General features: G+C 44.0%; 1 protein-coding gene across 1 annotated transcript in view; it reads left to right on the top strand.

Annotated features, from left to right (window-relative positions):
- MAP4K4 (mitogen-activated protein kinase kinase kinase kinase 4) overlaps positions 1-20,609 on the top strand; it is a 3,343,981-nt gene that overhangs the window by 1,195,539 nt on the left and 2,127,833 nt on the right. The window contains exon 12 of the mRNA XM_044071965.1: positions 7,680-7,752. Coding sequence (XP_043927900.1) covers positions 7,680-7,752 — 73 coding nt within the window. The remainder of the gene's footprint in view (positions 1-7,679; positions 7,753-20,609) is intronic.

Below are 20,609 nucleotides of genomic sequence, written 5' to 3'. Positions count from 1 at the left end.
CAGAACAAAGGGGAGAGAATTATGCATTCCTTGGACGTAAACAGACAGCTAAGATTCTACTTGAGCAGGACAAAAGCTCTAAGAAAAACTGAGCAATTACTAGTGTCATATGCTGCAGGATCAGACGGAAAGGCTATCTCAAAGCAGACAATTTTGAAGTGGATAAGCCACTGCATCCGTTTCTGCTACACACTCCATGGTAAACCTGTGCCCAAGGGCATTAGGTCTCATTCCACCAGAGCTGCAGCTACTTCAGCAGCCTTTCTCAGAGGAGTACCAACCAAATACATTCTAGAGGCTGCTACTTGGAGTTCTGTTCACACCTTTACAAAGCATTACCATTTGCCTCTCTAAGTCCAGGGCAGGCTTTGCCACTGCAGTGCTGCAGGGCCTTATAGCTGCACCTAATGCTGTTTAGCTCCAGCCTCCCAACCATAGCTTTGGGATTCTACCCAAATGTAATGACTGCAACAGTGAAACACAAAGAACATAGTACAGTTGTGTACACTTACCATAAATGTAGAAGTTCGAGTGTTTTCACTGTTGCAGTCCAGCTTACCCTCCTGCCCATACCCCTGTCATTCTACAGTTTATCTTTCCTTCTCTATCTTCTACAACCTATGTGGTGTATTTGCTTGTAGATGAAGATAAAGTTTATATATATATATATATATATATATATATATATATATATATATATATATATAAAATATTGCTACTTTTTTGGGGGCACCTGACATCGGGGGCAAGAAAAACTAAAGAAAATGGCATCGGTTGCATGTTTTATACCCCTGATGACCTGACGTCATGGAAGAGAAGAAAGCAACCGACACAGGACCCAAGACTTTGGAATTCTGGCCGACTGAGGGCAACCTGCCAGCAAATTACCCAAATGTAATGACTGCAACAGTGAATACACTCGAACAGCTACATTTATGGTAAGTGTACACAGATGTACTTTCCTTGTTATCTAGGTCCGTTAAAATTGGAGGTCCTAGTGCTTTTCCCTTTGTCAGAGTTAGTTTCTAATTTATCTTTCACCTAGATGTGCAGTGTTTTTTAGATTAGAGTATGATGTATGTCTGAGTTAGTTGCCTTGTAATACCGTTGAGAACTTTCTCTATCATGTCTAAGGAATCTAGAGAGAGAACATAAGCCTTCGGGGTTTAAAAAAATGTCAGAAATGTACACAGAAGATGTCAATCACAGACAGACATCTCATTTGTGTATCCTGTTTAGGGTCTATTCATTTACAGGAGGATTGTATGTTTTGCCACTCCTTTAGTGCACGCGTGTTACAGGAGAGGAGAAACAGATTGATTCACAAGGGTCTCCTAAATCTGACCTTTGAGGAGTCTGTGTAGAGTGCTACTTCTTTTTCGTCCTCTCCTTCAAAGAAGGACAAGCCATCCAAAAGGCCATCACCTGTCTCTTGAGCTCAGTCGGAGCCTCCAGAAAAATTGTCAAAACTTTCCAAACCATCTGCCTCCTTGGCTCTACATTCCTCGGAACCGACAGAGGTCATCATTATAGACGAGCCTGGTTCTTCGGCCCCAAGGTCTTTGGAGCTGCAAAAAAAGTGTCTCGGAGCTGGTCCATTTCCCCGGTCTCCCTTACTTTGAGATCTCCCATTTTGGACCAGTCTCATTTTCCTTCTTTTTCATCCAGGTCCACTAGGAGCCTATCTGATGACTACATAGTGGGAGGTGCGCAGACTCCTGAAGTCGCCACTGCTGGCCAAATTGTTTTCCAATCCGACCCATCTGGTCTCGGTGTCTCCTAGTACTATTGCATCCACTGTTGTTCCTCCTCCGAGCTAATTTGTCCCCTCGGAGATGGAGTGCCTGATACCGCTTACTGTAGAACAGTCTGTTTCGGGTCCCCCTTCAGAGGTTACGGAACAGACATCTGCTCCGACTCTCTCGGCACCGTCCGGAGTGTCTGGGAGCCAGGGTTCTCCAGCCAGCCCCAAGGAGAGACTCTGGACCGAATTTCTTCGGCTCCGAGTCTACTCCTAGGTGCGTTGGCTCGGGTGAGCTCGGCTCCCACATCGCCCTCAGAGCCAATCTCACTGGAGCCGGGAGTGTCCTCAGTCTCCTCGGAGCCGAGGACATCCTGTGAACTGGTGGGATCTGCTTTCGAGCTGATGAGGACTGTTCGTTACCCCTCTGCATCTCTACATAAGGATACTGGCATTCGTCCCACTAAGGCACCGGCTACTGTCTCGGCACCACCCCATCCACAGGACAACAGTGATCCAGAGCCTTAGGATCCCCCATTGGTTGAATTCCTCTCTTCCAAAGTCTCCCCAGAATACCCTTCTGAGGAGCCCCCTAGGAAGAGAACTTGCAAGAGGAAGCTTATAGAGTCCCTCGATGAGTCTGTCACCTCAGATACTGACCTTGAGGAATCAGAAGAGTTCCCACGATCTGCCTCTGATGATATCTCATTTGCAGATGTCCTGTTGATCCTTAAGCATAGGGGCGGCAGGAAAACCATTACCCCTTCTGATGAGGAGTCAGTGTATCTGAAGGCCTTTAGATTTCAACCGTCAGCTGGACTTGGTCAGTCGAAAGGCATGGGAGTCACCTGGCATTGTGGAGCCAGTCCCTCAGAGGTCAAACAAGTTCTTGTCAACCCCTACCATAAAAGATTTTCTCACAAAGGGTGTGCCTGTAGATGCTCTGTTTGTGGCAGCATCCACCAAGAAGGAACTTTCTGACACGTCCTCATGTGTTCATCCTCCGAACAAGGAATCTCAAACGATGGACAGGTACAGGAAGCATGTCTTTGTCAGCGACTTTTACACTTCGCTGAATTACCTCACACACTTTACAACGTTACAAAGAGATCTCCTGAAAGAGCTTGGAGATACTCTACAAGGTACATTAGCTGCGGGGGTGAATGAGAAAGTCTCCTCTCAGCTATCCACCTTAAATTCTGTCGTGAACTCCTCCATTTGGCTGATATTTTATGCAGCGGATGGAGCAAGCAGGGCAGCGGGTTCAGGAGTTTCCTTGAGACACTCCTGGATGCGCTTGTGCAATTTTGCGGAGCCCTTTAAGTCTCTACCTTTACTAACGCCCCCTTTGATGGTTCCTCACTCTTTGCAATCAAAGTAAAAGTCACACTCACCAGATGCGAGCAGGAAGGGAAAACTCTCTCTGCCATTGGAGTATGTTTTTCCGTACCTTCAAGACCTTACCCTAAAGGTCAGAAGAGTGGGAAAATGTGGCTCAAAAGATCCCAAGGAGCTTTCCAAGATGCACGAGGTGAATCCTTCTCCAGGGGCAGAGAGGGAGATAACAATGGTAGACATCCTAGAGGCAGAGGAGATCCGGAAAACCAGGGCGACCGTGATTCCTTTCACAGACATTCCTGTCAGTGCTCCTGAAAGGAGGCCCGCCTGCTCTACTCTGGAGGCAATCGGGGGAGGTTTGTCTTTATACCCAGAAGCCTGGCAAGCTATCACAAGAGACAAGTGGGTACAATGTGTAATATCCAGAGGATATTCCATTCTCTTTTGCCACCCTGTCCCATAAATCAGAACAATACCGGATGTTCCACCCAATCTAAGCGAGCAAGCAACTACAGAAATTCAATAGTTGCTGGACAAAAGAGTCCTCCAAGAAGTCCCCGCAGACCAAACAGGATTCAGAACTTACTCAAGATTCTTTTTGGTGCCAAAAAGAACAGGGGAGTGGAGACCCATATTGGATCCCAGCAAGTTAAACGAATCTGTCAAAAAGTCGAAGTTCCGAGTGGTGACACTGCGGTCAGTACTTCCCTTCTTAGGGAAAGACTAGTGGATGTGCTCAGTAGACCTCCAAGATGTGTACTACAACATAAAAATGGACAGAACATCGAGGAGTCACTTACGCTTCCGGCTAGGAGCCAGTTATTATCAGTTCCGAGCTCTGCCCTTTGGTCTCACTACAGCCCCCAGAGTGTTCACCAAATGAATGGCAGTAGTCACGGCTCACTTGAGGCATCTGGAATTCCAAGTGTTTCTGTATCTAGGAGACTGGCATCTAACTGCCACCACCAAGTACCTACTCCAGCAAGTCAGGGATGTGACTTTGGAAATTTGTGCACAGTTAGGCATAACAGTCAGCTTACAAAAATCTGCCTTGTTGCCCTGTCAACATATTACCTTCATAGCCGCAAACCTAGACACACTGTTTCCATGGTGGCATGTCTTCCAGCCGACAGCATTTAAGCCTCAAGCAGCAAATACATCACCTTCTTCCCAAGGACAGGGTAAAGGCAAAAGTAGTTCTGAAACTCCTAGGGACAGTGGCTTTGACCAGAACGTTAGTTCCTCTCGCCAGAATCCACAGGATAATTCTTCAGTGGCTCCTTTTCTCCCATTGGTCACTTCAGGAGCTCCCAATGGCCCACCTGATCAGAATAACGGAATCATGCAAAAAGAACCTATGGTGGGTGGGTCCAGTCCAACCATGTGACCATCGGGAGACCCTTTATTTCACAGCAACCTGTTGCTACAGTGACCACGGACGCTTCCTAGATTGGGTGGGGGGCATTATCTGGGAAGGATGGTCCAAGGTATATGGCAGGAACACGAGCCCCACTTTCATATCAGTGTTCTAGAGATGAGAGTGGTGCTTCTGGCATTGCAAGCACTCCACGACTCTCATCCACTAGGGGTGACTGCTATACAGTCGGACAGTATGTCGGTGGTTTGGTACATAAACAAGGAGGAACCAAGTCATACCCACTTTGTCACGAGGCCTTGAGAGTTTGGCAATGGGCAATTTCTTCCCAGCACTTTATTGTAGCAACGCACATCCCGGGGAAATCCAGTGTGATAGCCGACATGCTCAGCAGGGTAATATTGATACCTCATGAGTGGTCTCTGAACCAGAACATAGCGAAAGCGATCTTCCAGAAATGATGGTCAACCTTGCTGCAGTCTTTTCACCACTCCCATGAATGCCAAGTGCAGCAGCTACTTTGCCCTAATTCCCCCGCCAGGGGAGACACTGAGAGACGCACTTGCTCACGATTGACCCTCGGGACTTCTTTATGCCTTTCCTCCATTTCCCTCATACCCAAAGTCATCCAGAATGCAAATTCCTTGGGAAGCAGGATGGTTCTCATTGCCCCACATTGGCCTTGACAGATTTGGTTCCCCTTCCTTTGGCCTCATCTTCAGGCGAAGCCTTAGATTCTGGACCCAGTTCCAGACCTGCTGACACATATGTCAGGTACACTTCATCCTTCTCTCCACACCCTCAACTTGACAACATGGCTGCTCCACTTCCCAATTTAGTCAGGCTTCAAAACGTTACTCCAGCAGTAAAACACATACTGATGTCTTCTCATAAAGTTTTTACTAGAAGACTATATACTAGCAAGTGGAAAAGATTTTCTTTCTGGGCTAGGAATAGAAACATTGACCCTTTTTCTGTGTCTCTTCAATCCATTCTAGAGTTTGTGGCAAAACTTTTTTAGCAGGGTGCTGCTACAGCAACTATTAGAGTCCAACTGGCTGCAATTCCAAATTTTCACATTGGTGACCATTCTCCAAATTTAATGTCACACAGGTTGTGTAAAGCATTTTTAAAAGGCGCTTGCTTATTGAGACTACCTTTTAAGGAACCACTCCCTCCATGGGATTTAAATTTTGTCCTATCTCAACTGACATTGCCTCCGTTTGAGCCTTCTTCATCTTGTGAACTCAAATTTCTGTCCTGGAAGACCATTTTTCTAGTAGCAGTTACATCTGCCAGAAGGGTCTCAGAGTTGCAGGCACTCTCAATACCTCCATATTTGATCTTTCACAAGGACAGGGTATTGTTACGAACCAATCCATCCTTTGTACCCAAGGTTTGCTCTCAAGCCAATAGCAATCAGTCCATTGAACTCCTGGTGTTATTCCCCAACCATAGCAATAAGGCAGAGTATAGACTTCATCAGCTGGACGTGCATAGACAGCTCAGATTCTGTTTGCATAGAACTAAAGATTTCAGGAAATCTGACCAATTATTCATCTCCTTCTCTGAGGCAAAAAAGGGTATGCCAGTCTGTAAAGTTACCCTTTCTAATTGGCTCTCAAATTGTGTCACCTTTGTCTATACCTCCAATAATAGAGAACTGCCATTCAAAATTAGGGGTCATTCAACCAGAGCATTAGCTACGTCATCTGCTTTTCAGGCCAGAATGTCTATGGACAGTATTTGCGCTGCAGCTACGTGGGCCAATCCTCATACATTTATCACTCATTACAAAGTGGATTTTGCCTTCAGGGACAGGGCCTCTTTTGGTTCCACTGTGCTCAAAGGTGTACTTTCGTGACCCACCCAGGGGAAAAGGTGCTAGGGACCCTGCCCCATCCATGCAAGAATGATAGATAGGACAACATACTCACCAATAACGTTCCATGTTTGTTGTCCATCTCGCCATTCATTTTTACGAATCCTCACTCCTTCCCCCATCTGAGGACTCCTAGAGAGACCTAGTGGTTATCTTTCCTTCTTACAGGAGCTCCTTTCAGTTTGTTTCTCCTTGATATGTGGTGTTTTTATATATATATATATATATATATATATATATCTGTGTGTGTGTATGTATAAATATATATATATGTGTGTGTGTATATATATATATATATATATTTATATATATATATTTTTTTTTTTTTTTTTTTTTTTTTTTTTTTTAGTAAATTAGCAGCAAACAAGATCTGGAGAGTTGCAGCACTGGGATACCTAACTGCCAGGAGCCAAGTTTGACACTTCTAGCTGTATATTCAGCCGAATCGGAGCCGAGGATCGGCTCCAAACCCATCCATGTAAAAATGAATGGCGAGATGGACAATAAACATGGAACGTTGTGGTGACTACATAACTTTTCTGTAAGTCAGAGAAGTATGTCATTTTATTCCTGGATTTTTTCTTGAGTTTCAGGTAGTGCTAGCTTATTGGATTGGGGGGGAAGGGGGTTAATGAAAATGATTAGCACAGTTTGTGGCATCACAACATACAGAAGCAGGAGATGCACCTCATTTATATTAATAAGGAAGATAATCAAAAATGTGCCAAGATCTGGATGTCCGGTAAGGAAATTCCCTAAAGTTGTTGGCGACGGAAGACCTCTTCAAAGACGAGAAGATGTGATGAGTGCATGTGCTAAATTTCAGAGAGACTGCATTTCATGAGGTAAACCTTAAATTGTAGTTCAGCATTTTTCAGGTGCTAAGCTTAGTGTTTCTTTAAAAAAAAAAAAAAAAAAAAGCAGGTGATTGAATTCTGCATTGTCTGATTTACATATTTATATTGTATCATCCTTCGAGATCTGTATATTGGGAAGTTAATTGGGGTTTATGTTCTACTAGATTTGCAAATGTTTTGTGCATCATAGCATAATATGATCGTCTGAAATGGTGATGGTGTGATAAAAGTATGTAATAGTTATCATTCAGCTATCCCAAGCCACATGTACTCTTAATATTTAGTAGTCTTCAAGTGTATAATATGTTCCAAACATGCATCTTCTTTTTAAAGGCAATTTGTCCTTGCACTTAAGGACACTGTAACACTTGAAAGAAAGTGGATATGTGCAACAAAGGCATTGTTTAGCATGTTTTAAACCTTCTCTTCCTAAAAATTTGTACTAGAGGTACGCTTATTGTAATAATTGACACTGTTTGTCTTTAGATGAAACTGAGTACGAATATAGTGGGAGTGAAGAGGAGGAGGAGGAAGTGCCTGAACAGGAAGGAGAGCCAAGGTAATTGTGCTAATAATATATTATAGAAATGTGTGCTGCTGTAAAGCACATTAAACTTCAGAAACTTCAGCTTGTGATTAGTGATAATGCTGGGTTTACTAAGGCATGGTCACCCTACTTTTTTAGCAATTTTGGGGAAGGATCTTTTACACTAGGAATTGAATAATGTGCACTAGGTAAAAACATAATGCGGATTAGTTTTGAGAATATAATTTTAGGGGCTGGATTTCAAAACATTTTCTGGTGGGAACAGACTTTAGAACTAAGCTACAGCTGTCATACGAATGATCATGAATTTGGTGCTGTCTGTTGTCCAGGTGTAAACTGTTTTTGAATATAGAAGTGTTCTGTATACAATGGAAGGCTTGGCCAGCTTTTAGTTGTGTTTTTAAGAAGTAATTTATTAAGTGTACATCAGTCTGCACATTACACATTCAGTGTTAGTAGCATTGCCAAAAACACAGATATTAAGACTGGCATCTTAACCCAGGCATCTACAAATCCTATGTGATGTCTGGTTTTATTAGGATGGTGAATCAACAACACAGATGCACAAAGAATATTGGCTAACTTTCACGTTGCATACATTTTTGCAGTATTGCATCTATAGTTGATATTCACGTTTGTGCTACATTTAGAGTAGATATTTATTCATTATTTATAATTCGTTATTCATTGTTCTTAATTATTTAATGTTGATATAATGCAGTTTAAATTCTTGTATTTTTGTGTGTGAGCAGAGGCTGCCACGTGTACATATCCTTGAACATAAGAATTTTCACATTTCTAGAATATTTTTTTTATGTCTTGTTTTATTTCCTGTTACATTTTCAAATGGTGGTCATGTCACTAATTCAAGATATGTAGCTGTTAGTGAGTGTATTGTTAAATCAGTTCTGATGAAGTCCCAGACAAGGACAAAAGTGCGTAACTGATTTTAATAAACTAAGTATTTTATCTACAGCTCCACTGTCTGTAGATTGTTTTTGTGGATCCTTGGTGGAGTTTGTGGACTCTGACCATTGTGTGTTTTTATTTTTTGGTTTCTAACTTGCACAAACCCTATATTCAGAACGAACATGCGCACAATGAATATGTGGATACCCTACACTGTGAAGTGTATTATGGGGACATTTTGGCAAACAGACAACTAGACTGCTATTTGGGGTGCATGTGTGTGTGCGGATTAGGGTTCGGTAAGGAGGCAAGATTTACTGTGTGTGTATTAGTATGTGTTGTATATCCAAGCTGTTATGTATTGTAGTAGTATTTTAATATGGGTTTTCTAAGGTGCGGGGCTGTAGTAGGTGTAGTTTGAGTGTATTAAGAAAGTGCAGGGTGAGAAGACCCCTGCACCTTAGTAATGCATGCCAACTTTAACCCTAATTGTACCTCTGCCCCCTAAACCTAATCCAGCACCTTACCCTAGAAAAAAGCATTTCTATAATACTACTGCTATTCAAATAATTTACATCTTAGTGTTACAGAAGGTTTTTTTCTTGAAAAAAATATCTTTGTTTTGTATTTAGGGTTTTTGGTAATGCGAATGCTTAAAAAGTTTTTGCTAGTGTTTGTGGAAGGTACAAATTCTAAATAAATATTCCTACTATAGTCATACACATGCGTGCGTACACATGTACATGCACACAAGCAAGTGTGTGTATAAGAGACACAAATATGTTTATGTATTTTTGTGTGTGTGTGTGTGTGTGTATATATATATATATATATATATATATATATGTGTGTGTGTGTGTGTGTGTGTGTGTGTGTGTGTATGCATACATACAGATATGTATATAGAGATATATCCACCCACGTGTGTTTGTATGATATGCAGTCCCTGAGGTAGCATGCTTTACTTTGCATCATTTAAAAATAGCCATATATTTTTTTTTTTACTATGCTGTGGGTATTTGCATCAAAATACCTTTTGTACAGATTCAAAAGACTTCATCATAAATGCAAATGTTCACTTCTTAGTATCTTATTTAACTGTTAAATCGTTCATACGTCTGTCTTGTTCATACCCGTTATATTTAACAAGACCTGTTTTACTGGACCTGTGCTATTCCTTCTGTGATGGTTCTTGATTTATAGCAACTTTTCTGGAAACAGTTTGAGTCTCTCTGCTATTAACGAGTTTCATAAAGACTGTTTTCAACCCCCTAAGCACCTTGCGCCATTCCATTTCTACCTTTACATATTTGACCCATTCATTCTGGCAGAAAGGAAGCCAGGTATTCTTGGGTAGACGAGAGCCATGTGGACTTATTCGTTCTTACCCAAGAGTCCCTGTCCATTCCCTTGAGAAAGTTGGGTGGTAGAGAGCAAGCCAGCTTTTATTGGTCCTTTTCCCTTGGAGACACCCACCTCCAACATTGGCATCTCTTCTTAGAATGCAGTTGCTGACTTGCGAAGGGAATTCTGCCTCTGCATGCCAGATTCTTCTCTGCTGAATAGTGCAAATGCACTAATGGCAGGTTGTGCTCGGCTGGCTTGGGAGCTCCACTGGATGAACAGCTAGTGCTCCTCCCATCCTACCTGACCAGCTTCTGCAGGCACTTGAGCTACTGAGTGAACTTGAAACTTGATTTGGCCACTCTTTCAACTGCTTTAGGTTGAGGCTGTGGACTTTACTATACTTGTTGTTGTTCTTATCTGTCCCCAGCTTGCATATTTTATTTATTTATTTATTTATTTTACATTTGTTGACCGGGCTAGTCTAGCTGGTTACATGTCCATTTTCAGTAGAGGCCCAGGGAGAAAAGCTCCAAGAAATCATACAAAGTTAATCAAAAGTTAATATAGAAGTTGTGACAGATGTTATAAAAACAGCAAATGTTACATAAAAGCAAAAAAATATATATATTGTTTTCTTTTTTCACACAAGTAGTGCAAATTAGAATACTCTGATTTTATGAGAAGGTGCATTATACATATATACATATATATTGTATGCAATAATATTGTTTATTGATACATAAAGGGGAGAAAATAAAGGATGTAGGGTGAGATTTAGAGAATAGGAAAATAATTGGTCAGGGTTAGTACAGGAGCATAGCCAGTGTTTATTGAGATATAGTTTTAGATTCCTTTTAAAAAGTGAGAGAGAAGTCTGAGATGTGATTTCAGGGGGTAGCTTATTCCATATTTTTCCAACAGAGTTAGAGAACAAGGAGTCACCTGCTGAGTTGTTGGGTTTAGTAGTACTGATAAGTAGTTTGTTTGAGGAGCGTAGATTTTTGAGATTATTATAAGGTGTAATTAGGCTAGAGAGTATTGGAGTGTTGCTAGGTTGATACAGGGTCTTGTGGACTATTGTGAGCTGGTGAAATTGGAGCTGGTTAAGTAATTCTAGCCAGTTTAGATGTCTTAGATTTAGACAGTGATGGGTTCTAAAAGGAGAGCCTGTAGCAAATCTAGCAATATTATTATAGGATGTTGCTAGTTTATTGAGGTTGTTTTCAGAGAGATTGGTGTATATAGGAGAAGCATAGAGGAGAGTGGAGATTAGGTGAGTTTTGGCTATAGCGGTCCTAGCTTCTGGTGTAAGATAGGGTTTAATTCTGTAAAGGGATCCTAGTTTTTTGTTAACTAATTTTAGTGTGGTGTTTATATGAGTATCAAAGTTAAGATTGTTGTCTATTATTATTCCTAACAGTTTAGTGGTTGGGTCAGGAGAGATGAGTACCGTTGTTAGAAGTGAGATTGAAATGTAAAGAGGTGGACTTTCGGGTTGGTGTGAAGTGTAGCAGTTTAGTTTTCTTGGGGTTTAGGTGGAGGCAGCGGTGTGAGAACCATTGTTTTCTACAGTGTTGAAAGCTTTTTGGGTAAGAGACTGAAGTTCATTTTGAGAAGTGGCTGAGCTGATTGTAGTAGTCATCTGCATATTGAATACAGGTGGAGTATGGAATAGTTGATTTCAGGTCATTTAATATAAATGGAAAATAGGAGTGGGCCTAATATGGAGCCCTGTGGGACCCCGAGGGAGATAGAAAGGTGATTAGATAGTTTATTTTGCCAGAGTACAACTTGCTGACGGTTTTCAAGGTAAGATTTAAACCAGTTCATAGATAGTGGATCAAGTGAAAGAGAATTCAGTGTGTGAAGGAGTAGCTGGTGATTAACCATGTCAAAAGCTTTAGATAAGTCAGTGAAGACTGCAGATGAGAGAAGATTTTTGTTGCGGTTATTGTTAATGCAGTTTGTGAACGATAGGGCAGTGGTTGTACTGTGGAAAGGTCTGAAACCATGTTGACAGTTGGCAAATAGGTTGTTCTGGAGAAGGTGGTTAAGAAGTTGTTTATGGATGCACTTTTCCATAATTTTTGCAATAGGGGATAGTAAAGCTATGGGGCGAAAGTTAGAAAAGTCATTGGAGTTCCCCCCCTTTATGTAGTGGGATGATATGAGAAATGTTCCAGATAGATGGGACAGTTCCTTCACTTATGGATCTATTTATCAGAATGGAAATGGGATAGGCAATGGCTATAGCTCTTTTTTGCAGGAATTCTGCTGGGAGTTTATCAGCTGGGGGGGTGTTAGGTTTTAACTTTTAGAAAAGGGAGGAAATAAAGTAGACACTGGTTGTAAGTGAAATAAAGGGTGTGGGTTTGTAGAAGAGGTGGGCAGATTAGAGGTATCAGGGGATAGGTGGCTAGCTAGAGTTTGGATGGCGTCTGTGAAGAAAGAGTTAAAGGCATTAGCTGATTGTGTGGGATTATCAGGGTTTGAGCCTTGTGGGTTGGGTGTGATCGATTGGCCTGGGAAAAGAAGATTGTTAATACTAGTCCAAAATTTTCTAGGTTCCTTGTGAGAGGTTTGCTGTAATTGGAGATAAAAGTACTTTTTGTCTAGCAGGATGGCTTTTTTTTATAATATTTCTATGTTTTATAATGGTTTGGCGGTCTGCCAGATTCTTAGTAGTACTCCATTTGGCCCAGCATCTGTTACGGAGAAGGATTTTTTGTTTAGTATTGTTAGTGAGCCAAGGGGCTGGTTTAGCTTTGGTTCTTATAGAGTGAGTTGGTGCGTGGTGGTCAAGGATGGTTAAGAATGTAGAAATGAAGTATTCAACTGCTTCATTTAGAGGAAGAGATTTTAATGGTGACCAATTACATTGTTTCAGTTCTGTTTGGAAAAGTTATTGGTTAAATTGCTTTGTGGTAGTTTTCTACAATTTCAGTTGTAGTATTCCTGTCTCTGCTAATTTTTGTCTGGCATTAACTTTACTTTCTATTTTCAGTCATTGGTAAAATAACTGAAGTGATTATTTGTAATTTGCCTTTCAGCCTTCTGCTAATTACCAGTCTAATGAGACAATAATATAGCAATAACCCACGCCTGGGTGTGGGTAATGCTGGATTTACCCACGGTTGGTGTGGTTTGGTCCCGAGGGACCAAACAAAGCCAACCGTGGGTAAATACAGCATTACCCACACCCAGAAGTAGGTTATTGCTATTATACCATGACATCATTTAAGAAAAGAAACTATTACTTTTCTTAAATAATGGCATAGTATAATGCCTGTTTACTGCCCTTCCGCAGATGTTTGGCATCCGCGGCAGTTCTGATGTACTGCGCGCCTGCACAGTACATCAGAGCTGTGGGCAAAAGCAACGGGGAAAGCAAGATCTCCGTTGCTTTTTTTTTACTGTTTTCGCTATGTTAAATGGGTTTAACATAGCGAGACAGTTTTAAAATAAGCAACGGAGATGTCCGTTGCTTATTTTAAAACTGTCTCGCTATGTTAAACCCACTTAACATAGCGAATAAAAAAGCAACGGAGAACTTGCCTTCTCCGTTGCCTTTTTTTAAATCCTGTCTCGCTATGTTAAATGGGTTTAGCATAGCGAGACAGCTTTAAAATAAGCAACCGAGATCTCCTTTGCTTATTTTAAAGGTGTCTGCATGTTAAACCCATTTAACATAGCGAGACAGTGTTTTAAAAGTAGAGTTATACTAATGGAAAAAAGTCCGGGCGACCGGACCTTTTTCCATTAGTATAATTTGATTTACAATGTGCACGCTGGCCAATCAGCATGCACGTTTTGGGGGGGGGGGGTTATGATATAATATTAGATTTGTGATAGTAAGGGCTATTGGCAGGGGAGGAATACTGTACTAGCAAGTATTTGTATTCCAGTAAAAACTATTGATGTAATGCGATCCTATCTCGCCTACATTCATAACTGATGACTCGGCCGATACACTAGCACGAAGTCTCTCATTGGCTGGGCCAACCCCCTTATCCCAGGATGCACCATGCCCAAACCCCCAGATCTCGTTTGCCGCTCCTAGAGTAACAACGTGGTCTCGACTTGGCTGTGGCTAAGTACCCTTCTATTTTGGCCTTTTGGTCGCTTTTTTGCAGTTAGCTTTAAAATTTATGCTCAAGCAGCTATTTTAATAGCTATCTTGTTGTTAGTTCCATTGTGATTGACTGTTTTTTTTTTTTTTGGATTGTTGTGGTAATTCCTTCTGTTTGGCGGGTTAGGCCCATTTGAGTTAGAGGGCTTTTGCCCCATCTCTTGTCGAGCGTTTAAGTTAGAGCTCTCCCCCCCATCCCTCCTTGTCTGTTGAGTGTGTTAGTATGTCTGGCAAAGAAAAGGAACATAAGCCGTCGGGCTTTAAAAAATGTTCAAAATGCAATTACAGGATGTTGTTGACAGATGGCCACGCCATCTGTGTTTACTGTCTAGGGGCTAAACACTTGCAGGAATCTTGCAGTGTTTGCCATGCCTTCTCCTCTCGTGTCCGACATGAGAGAAAAAATAAGCTTATCCTGAAGGGTTTGATCAAGCCAGCCGTCGAGGAAGCTTTGGCTTCTTCTCCCTCCTCAAAATCGAAGCAAAATAAGTCTTCGGTTCCAACAAGTCCGTTGGAGCCGCCTGCAAAAAGAGCTAAATCTGTGTCCCCTTCCTCGGCTCCACTGGACTCGGAGCCGCAGGATAGAGGATTTAAATCTGGGTCTCCTTCCTCGGCTCCACTGGTTTTGGAGTCTCGGGATGAGAGATCAGGTACTCTGTCCCCTTCCTCGGCTCCACTGATTTCGGAGCCGCAGGATAGAGGATCTAAATCTGGGTCTCCTCCTTCAGCTCCATTGGTCTCGGAGCCGCAGGAGAGTGTTTCTGATCTGGGGTCGGTTTCGTCAGCTCCTGAACTGTTGGCGCCGAAAGGGGTCTCGGTTCTGGTGAAGTCTGCTTCGGCTCCGATCCTTTTGGAGCCGGCCTCCTAGCTTTGTCTCGGAGCCGATAGAAAAAGTTTCTCAGCCCCCTTCTGTTTCCTCCAGGTCCTCCAGGCTTTCAGATTCGGATGTAGATAGGGTGGTCCAGAGGCTCCTCCAGTCACCTGTCTTATCCAAATTATTTTTGGCTCTGGCCCAGTCGGCCCCGGAGCCAGCCCTTTTGATACCGTTTCTTCCTTAGGTGAAGTCCTTGAGTCAGTTCCGAGACCCACTGCTAGTCTGTCGGCACCAACTTCAGCTCCAACCCTTTCTGTGCCTTCCAGAGGTTTTGGTTCTCGGGTATCCTCAGCTGGGCCCGAGGGGAATTCGTTGGGGCTTCTGGTTTCAGCCCCGAGTCTCCCTCTTGGCGCCTTGGCTAGAGGAACCCCAACACCGGTCATGGTCTCAGAGACTGGCCTCTCCTCAGATTCTGGTGGGCCCGCCTTCGAGGCTATGAGGAGCGCGCTGGCCAAGTCTCTAGTGACTTCACCTGAATCTGCGACTCCTTCCCTAGACATGGCGACTAGAGCTTCTGGTGCCCCCTGCCTTCGGACAGTGCGGCTCCTAGGCCTGAGGATTCCTCCTTGTGTGGTCCCCTGTTTTCTGAGGAGCCTTCAGAGTTCGTGCCTGAAGAGCCCCCAGGAAAAAATTGCGCAAGAGGAAGCACATAGACTCCCCAGATGAGTCTGTCACCTTGGACACAGACCTTGATGATGCGGAAGGGTCCCCTAAGTCGTCCTCTGACAATGTCTCATTCTCCGATATCCTGGAGATCTTGGGACAGAGGGGTGACTGGCCATCCAAAACCCCTTCTGCAGAGGAGTCGGTCTACCTCAAGGCCTTCAGAGCCCAACCCTCCGCCTCCTGGGTGTCTTCACCCTTCGATGAGTTACTGGACCTTATTTGTCAAAGGGTGTGGGAACACCCTGATTCTGTGTAGCCAGATCCTTCTCGCCCCAACAAGGTTTTATCCGCACCCCCTGGCAAGGAGTTTCCTAACCAAGGGAGTTCCGGTTGATGCTATGGTGGTGATTCTACTTCTATCCATCCTCCTAACAAGGAGTCCAGGAGCATGGATAAGTACGGGAAGCGCACCCTGACTTCAGCGACCTTTACTCTGCTGTCGCTGAATTATTTATCACTTTACGAGGCTCCAAAGGGATCTCATAAAGGAGTTGGGAGAGATCCTGTTGGGTAACGTGCTTGAGGTGTTGACGCAGTCCGTCAATGCCCAGCTGTCTACCCTTTCATCGATTGTTATTGGGTGGGTAGGGGAGCGAGTTCGGGCATAGCCCTTAGGAGGCAAGCCTGGATGCGCTTGTGTCACTTTGCAGAGGCGTTTAAGTCTTCCTTCACCGACGCTCCATTCGATGGGTCCTCTCTCTTTGGACCCAAGGTGAAAGACGCACTCACTAGATGTGAGCAGGAGGGTAAGACTTTGTCTGCCGTTGGGGCCCGTTTTTCGCTTCCCTCTAGACCTTATCCCAAGGCTCAGAGGGGAGGAAAGATGTGGTTCAGAAAGTCCCAAAAGTCTTTCCCTGCCCATCAGAGTGACCCCCCCCCTTCCAGAGGCAGGGGGGGGGAATTATTCTGGAAGACGTCGCCCTAGAGGCGGCGGAGGCCCCCGCAACTCAGGAGACCGCAAATCCTTTTGTGGTTCCTCCTTACAGCATCCCTGAGAGACTGCCCGACTGTGTGTCTCCGGAGCCAGTCGGGGGTCGATTCTCAGCGCATCCAAGGGCCTGGGGTTCCATCACTCAGGATCAGTGAGTGCTTCGTATCATCGCCGGAGGTTACACCATCCTGTTTATCCGTCCCCCTCCACCGTCAAGGAAAATCCCGGATGTGCCACCCAGTCAACGGGATCAAGCAGCCATAGAGGTCGCAAAGCTGCTTGGAAAGGGAGTTAACCAGCCAGTCCCTGCAGACCAGACCGGATTAGGAACTTACTCAAGGTTATTTTTGGTGTCGAAAAGAACAGGGGACTTGAGACCCATTCTGTATCTCGGCCACCTAAACCGCTTTGTAAAGAAGTCCAAGTTCCGGATGGTCACGTTGCAATCCATTTTCCCATTGCTGGAAAAAGGAGTATGGATGTGCTCCATCGATCTCAAGGACGCCTATTATCACATCAAGATAAACAGGGCGTCCAGGATACATTTACGCTTCCACCTAGGAGCCAGTCACTTCCAGTTCCGGGCCCTGCCCTTTGGTCTCACCACAGCCCTCAGGGTGTTTACCAAATGTCTGGCAGTGGTGACGGCTCACCTTAAACGTCTGAGATTCCAGGTGTTTCCATATCTAGACGACTGGCTCCTCACCGCCCCCACCAGGCATCTTCTTACTCAAGCCGTGAGTGCTACCATCGAGTTGGGACATCTATTAGGAATTACATTCAACTGGGAAAAGTCTGTATTGCTGCCATCACAGCGTGTTGCCTTTATAGGCGCAGAGCTAGACTCTGTAGAGATGCGAGCATTCCTTCCAACAGAGAGGATAAAGATGCTACAGGACCAAGTCCTAGTCTTACTACCCCGAAGGAAAGCCCCAGCCAGGATGGTCCTTCAGCTTTTGGGGTCAATGGCGGCCACCATTCTTCTGGTCCCTCTGGCAAGATTGTACATGCGAATTCTTCAATGGCTCCTGTCGACCCAGTGGTCATACCAAGATCTTGTCCTAGCCAATTCTCATCACGGAAACGTGCCGGAGAGATCTTCATTGGTGGCTCCTCTCCTCCAACCTGAACCAGGGGAGACTCTTCTGCCCCCCCTCCCCCATTGCCACAGTGACCACGGATGCCTCCCAGATAGGGTGGGGGGGGGCATTATCTGGGCAGGATGGTTCAAGGCACGTGGCAAGATCACGAAACCCACTTACATATCAATGTTCTGGAAATGAGGGCAGTGCTTCTAGTGTTGCATGCACTTCACAGCTCTCTTTCCAAGGGTACCATCGCAATCTTCTCAGACAATATGGTGGTAGTATGGTACCTGAACAAGCAGGGAGGAACCAGGTCTTATCCTCTTAGCAGAGAAGCCATGAGAGTGTGGAACTGGGCGATTGCTTCCCAGAGATTTCTAGTGGCAATGCACATTCCGGGAAAGTCCAGTGTGATAGCAGACAGGCTGAGCAGAGTTATTCTGATGCCTCACAAGTGGTCCCTGAACGACCAAGTAGCGGCTCCGATCTTCTCCAAGTGGGGGTTCCCCTGCTGCGACCTTTTTGCCAGCCCCTGGAATGCAAAGTGCAGCAATTTCTTCTCCCTGATCCCCCCCCGGGGGGGTCACCCAGGGACCCTCTAGTCCACAGTTGGCCCTCCGGTCTGCTCTACGCCTTCACTCCGGTCCCTCTACTGCCAAAGGTGATTCAGAAGGCGATCTGCTTGGGAAGCAGCATGATTTTGATTGCACCACACTGGCCCCGCCAAGTTTGGTTTTCCTTCCTTTGGAAGTATGCAGTGAAGGATCCTTGGATTCTGGACCCAGTTCCAGACCTCCTGACTCTTCAGTCGGGTCAGGCCCATCCATCACTGCGAACTCTCAAGCTAGCGGCTTGGCTGCTCCACTTCCGACCTTAGACAGCATATCCTTTCACCTGAGGTGGTCCGGATTCTGTCTTCTTCTCACAGAGCTTCCACTAAGGAGATATATTCTAATAAATGGAAAAGGTTTGCCATTTGGGCCCAGCGGCACAACCTCGACCCTCTGACAGCCCCGGTTTCAGCAGTATTAGATTTTTTGGCAACTCTTTTTAGACAGGGTTCCGCTGTCTCCATGCTTAAAGTCCAATTGGCAGCGATTTCTAATTATGTTGCCTTTGAGCCTTTACTCATGAGTCATAAGTTGTGTAAGGCCTTTCTCAAGGGAGCTTGGTTGCTTCACCCTCCGGTGTCGCAACCTGTTTTGCCATAGGATTTGAATGTAGTTTTAGGAGCCTTGACGTCTCATCCCTTCGAGCCGGCAGCCACTTGTGAGCAAAAGTTCTTATCTTGGAAGACTGCCTTCTTGGTAGCTATTACTTCAGCCAGAAGGGTTTCGGAGCTTCAAGCTCTTTCTGTCAAGCCTCCTTATCTGATCTTTCACAAGGATAGAGTATCTCTAAGACTAAACCCGTCATTTCTTCCGAAGGTTTCTTCTGCTCTTTGTCTGCATCAATCTATAGAGCTACCAGTTTTCTTTCCGAAAATTTCCAACAAGGCAGAATACAGACTTCATCAGTTGGATGTGCATAGACAACTGAGGTTTTACTTGGATAGGACACAGCAGCAGATGAAATCAGACCAGTTGTTTGTGGCCTTTGCGGATAACAGGATTGGCAAACCAGTAACTAAGACCACTATCGCTAGGTGGATTAGGGATTGTGTTTCATTTATTTATGCATCAACAGGAAGGGACCTTCCATTTCCAGTTAGAGCGCATTCTACTAGGGCTATGGCAACTTCAGTGGTCTTCCATGCCAGACTGTCTGTGGATGAGATATGTGCAGTGGCCACTTGGACTTCTCCACATACATTTATTTCTCATTACAAACTGGATGTGGCCTCTAGGGGTCGGGCGTCCTTTGGTTCCACAGTGCTCAGGAGTATTTTCCAGTGAGCCTCCCAGGATCTAGGTGCTAGGGACGCTGTCCCATCAGTTATGAATGTAGGCAAGATAGGATCGCATTACATCTTTCAGTTATGTACTTACCATAATGATAGATGTATGTGATCCATCTCGCCTACATTCTTACGTACCCGCCCTCCTTCCCCCTACCTATTGGATCTGGAGGAAACACTGTTGTGCAGTCGGATTGGCACATGTGGGTGAGTTGTTGTGGGGCAAACAAGATCTGCGGGTTTGGGCGTGGTGCATCCTGGGATAAGGGGGTTGGCCCAGCCAATGAGAGACTTTGTGCTAGTGTATCGGCCGAGTCGGCTCTGAGCCCATCAGTTATAAATGTAGGCGAGATGGATCACATACATTTATTGTTCTGGTAAGTACATAACTAAATGTTATGGTGCTTTTAAGTATTGGTAGAAATAAGTAGCTCTCAGAAGGGAATATTATGTATGGGTGGGGTCTGGAATTTGATTTGCAGTAGTAAGGATGCATCAGGGCATGTAGAAGGGTGAAATGCACCAAGGGGGTTGATTACTGAAGAAGCATGAGAATGTTTGGTGTGGAAGATGTGAATTTAGTAGTAGGTGTGTGTTTATATATACACGTATGTGTATGTGTGTGTGTGTATATAAATATATATGTGTGTGTGTGTGTGTATACATATATATATCTATCTATATATATATATATATATATATATATATATATGTGTGTGTGTGTGTGTGTGTGTGTGTGTATACACAGACACACGTATACATATATATTCCCCGAGTTACAGTAACTGGTTAGCTTTCATATGTTTTAATTGAAAGTTTTGACACCCATTCAATAACTATTTAAAATGCACCAGTAAAAACTAAGAAAAGATGCAGGGTAATGTAGTGAAAGAGAGACTTGCACTTACCTACTTTACAGATAAAAAAACACATGTTTTTAAGGAACAGGTAATGGAAATGATTTCAGATTTATTAGGGAAAATGGAAATTTCTTTAGAAGGAATTGCTAGTACGTGGGATAAAATAAAACA

The sequence above is a fragment of the Protopterus annectens genome, chromosome 5.part0 (genome assembly GCF_019279795.1).
Source record: "Protopterus annectens isolate FY-2018-M chromosome 5.part0, PAN1.0, whole genome shotgun sequence".
Lineage (NCBI taxonomy): Eukaryota > Metazoa > Chordata > Ceratodontiformes > Protopteridae > Protopterus > Protopterus annectens.
Note: the sequence above shows the minus strand (reverse complement) of the source record. Positions and strands in the feature narration are given on the sequence as shown.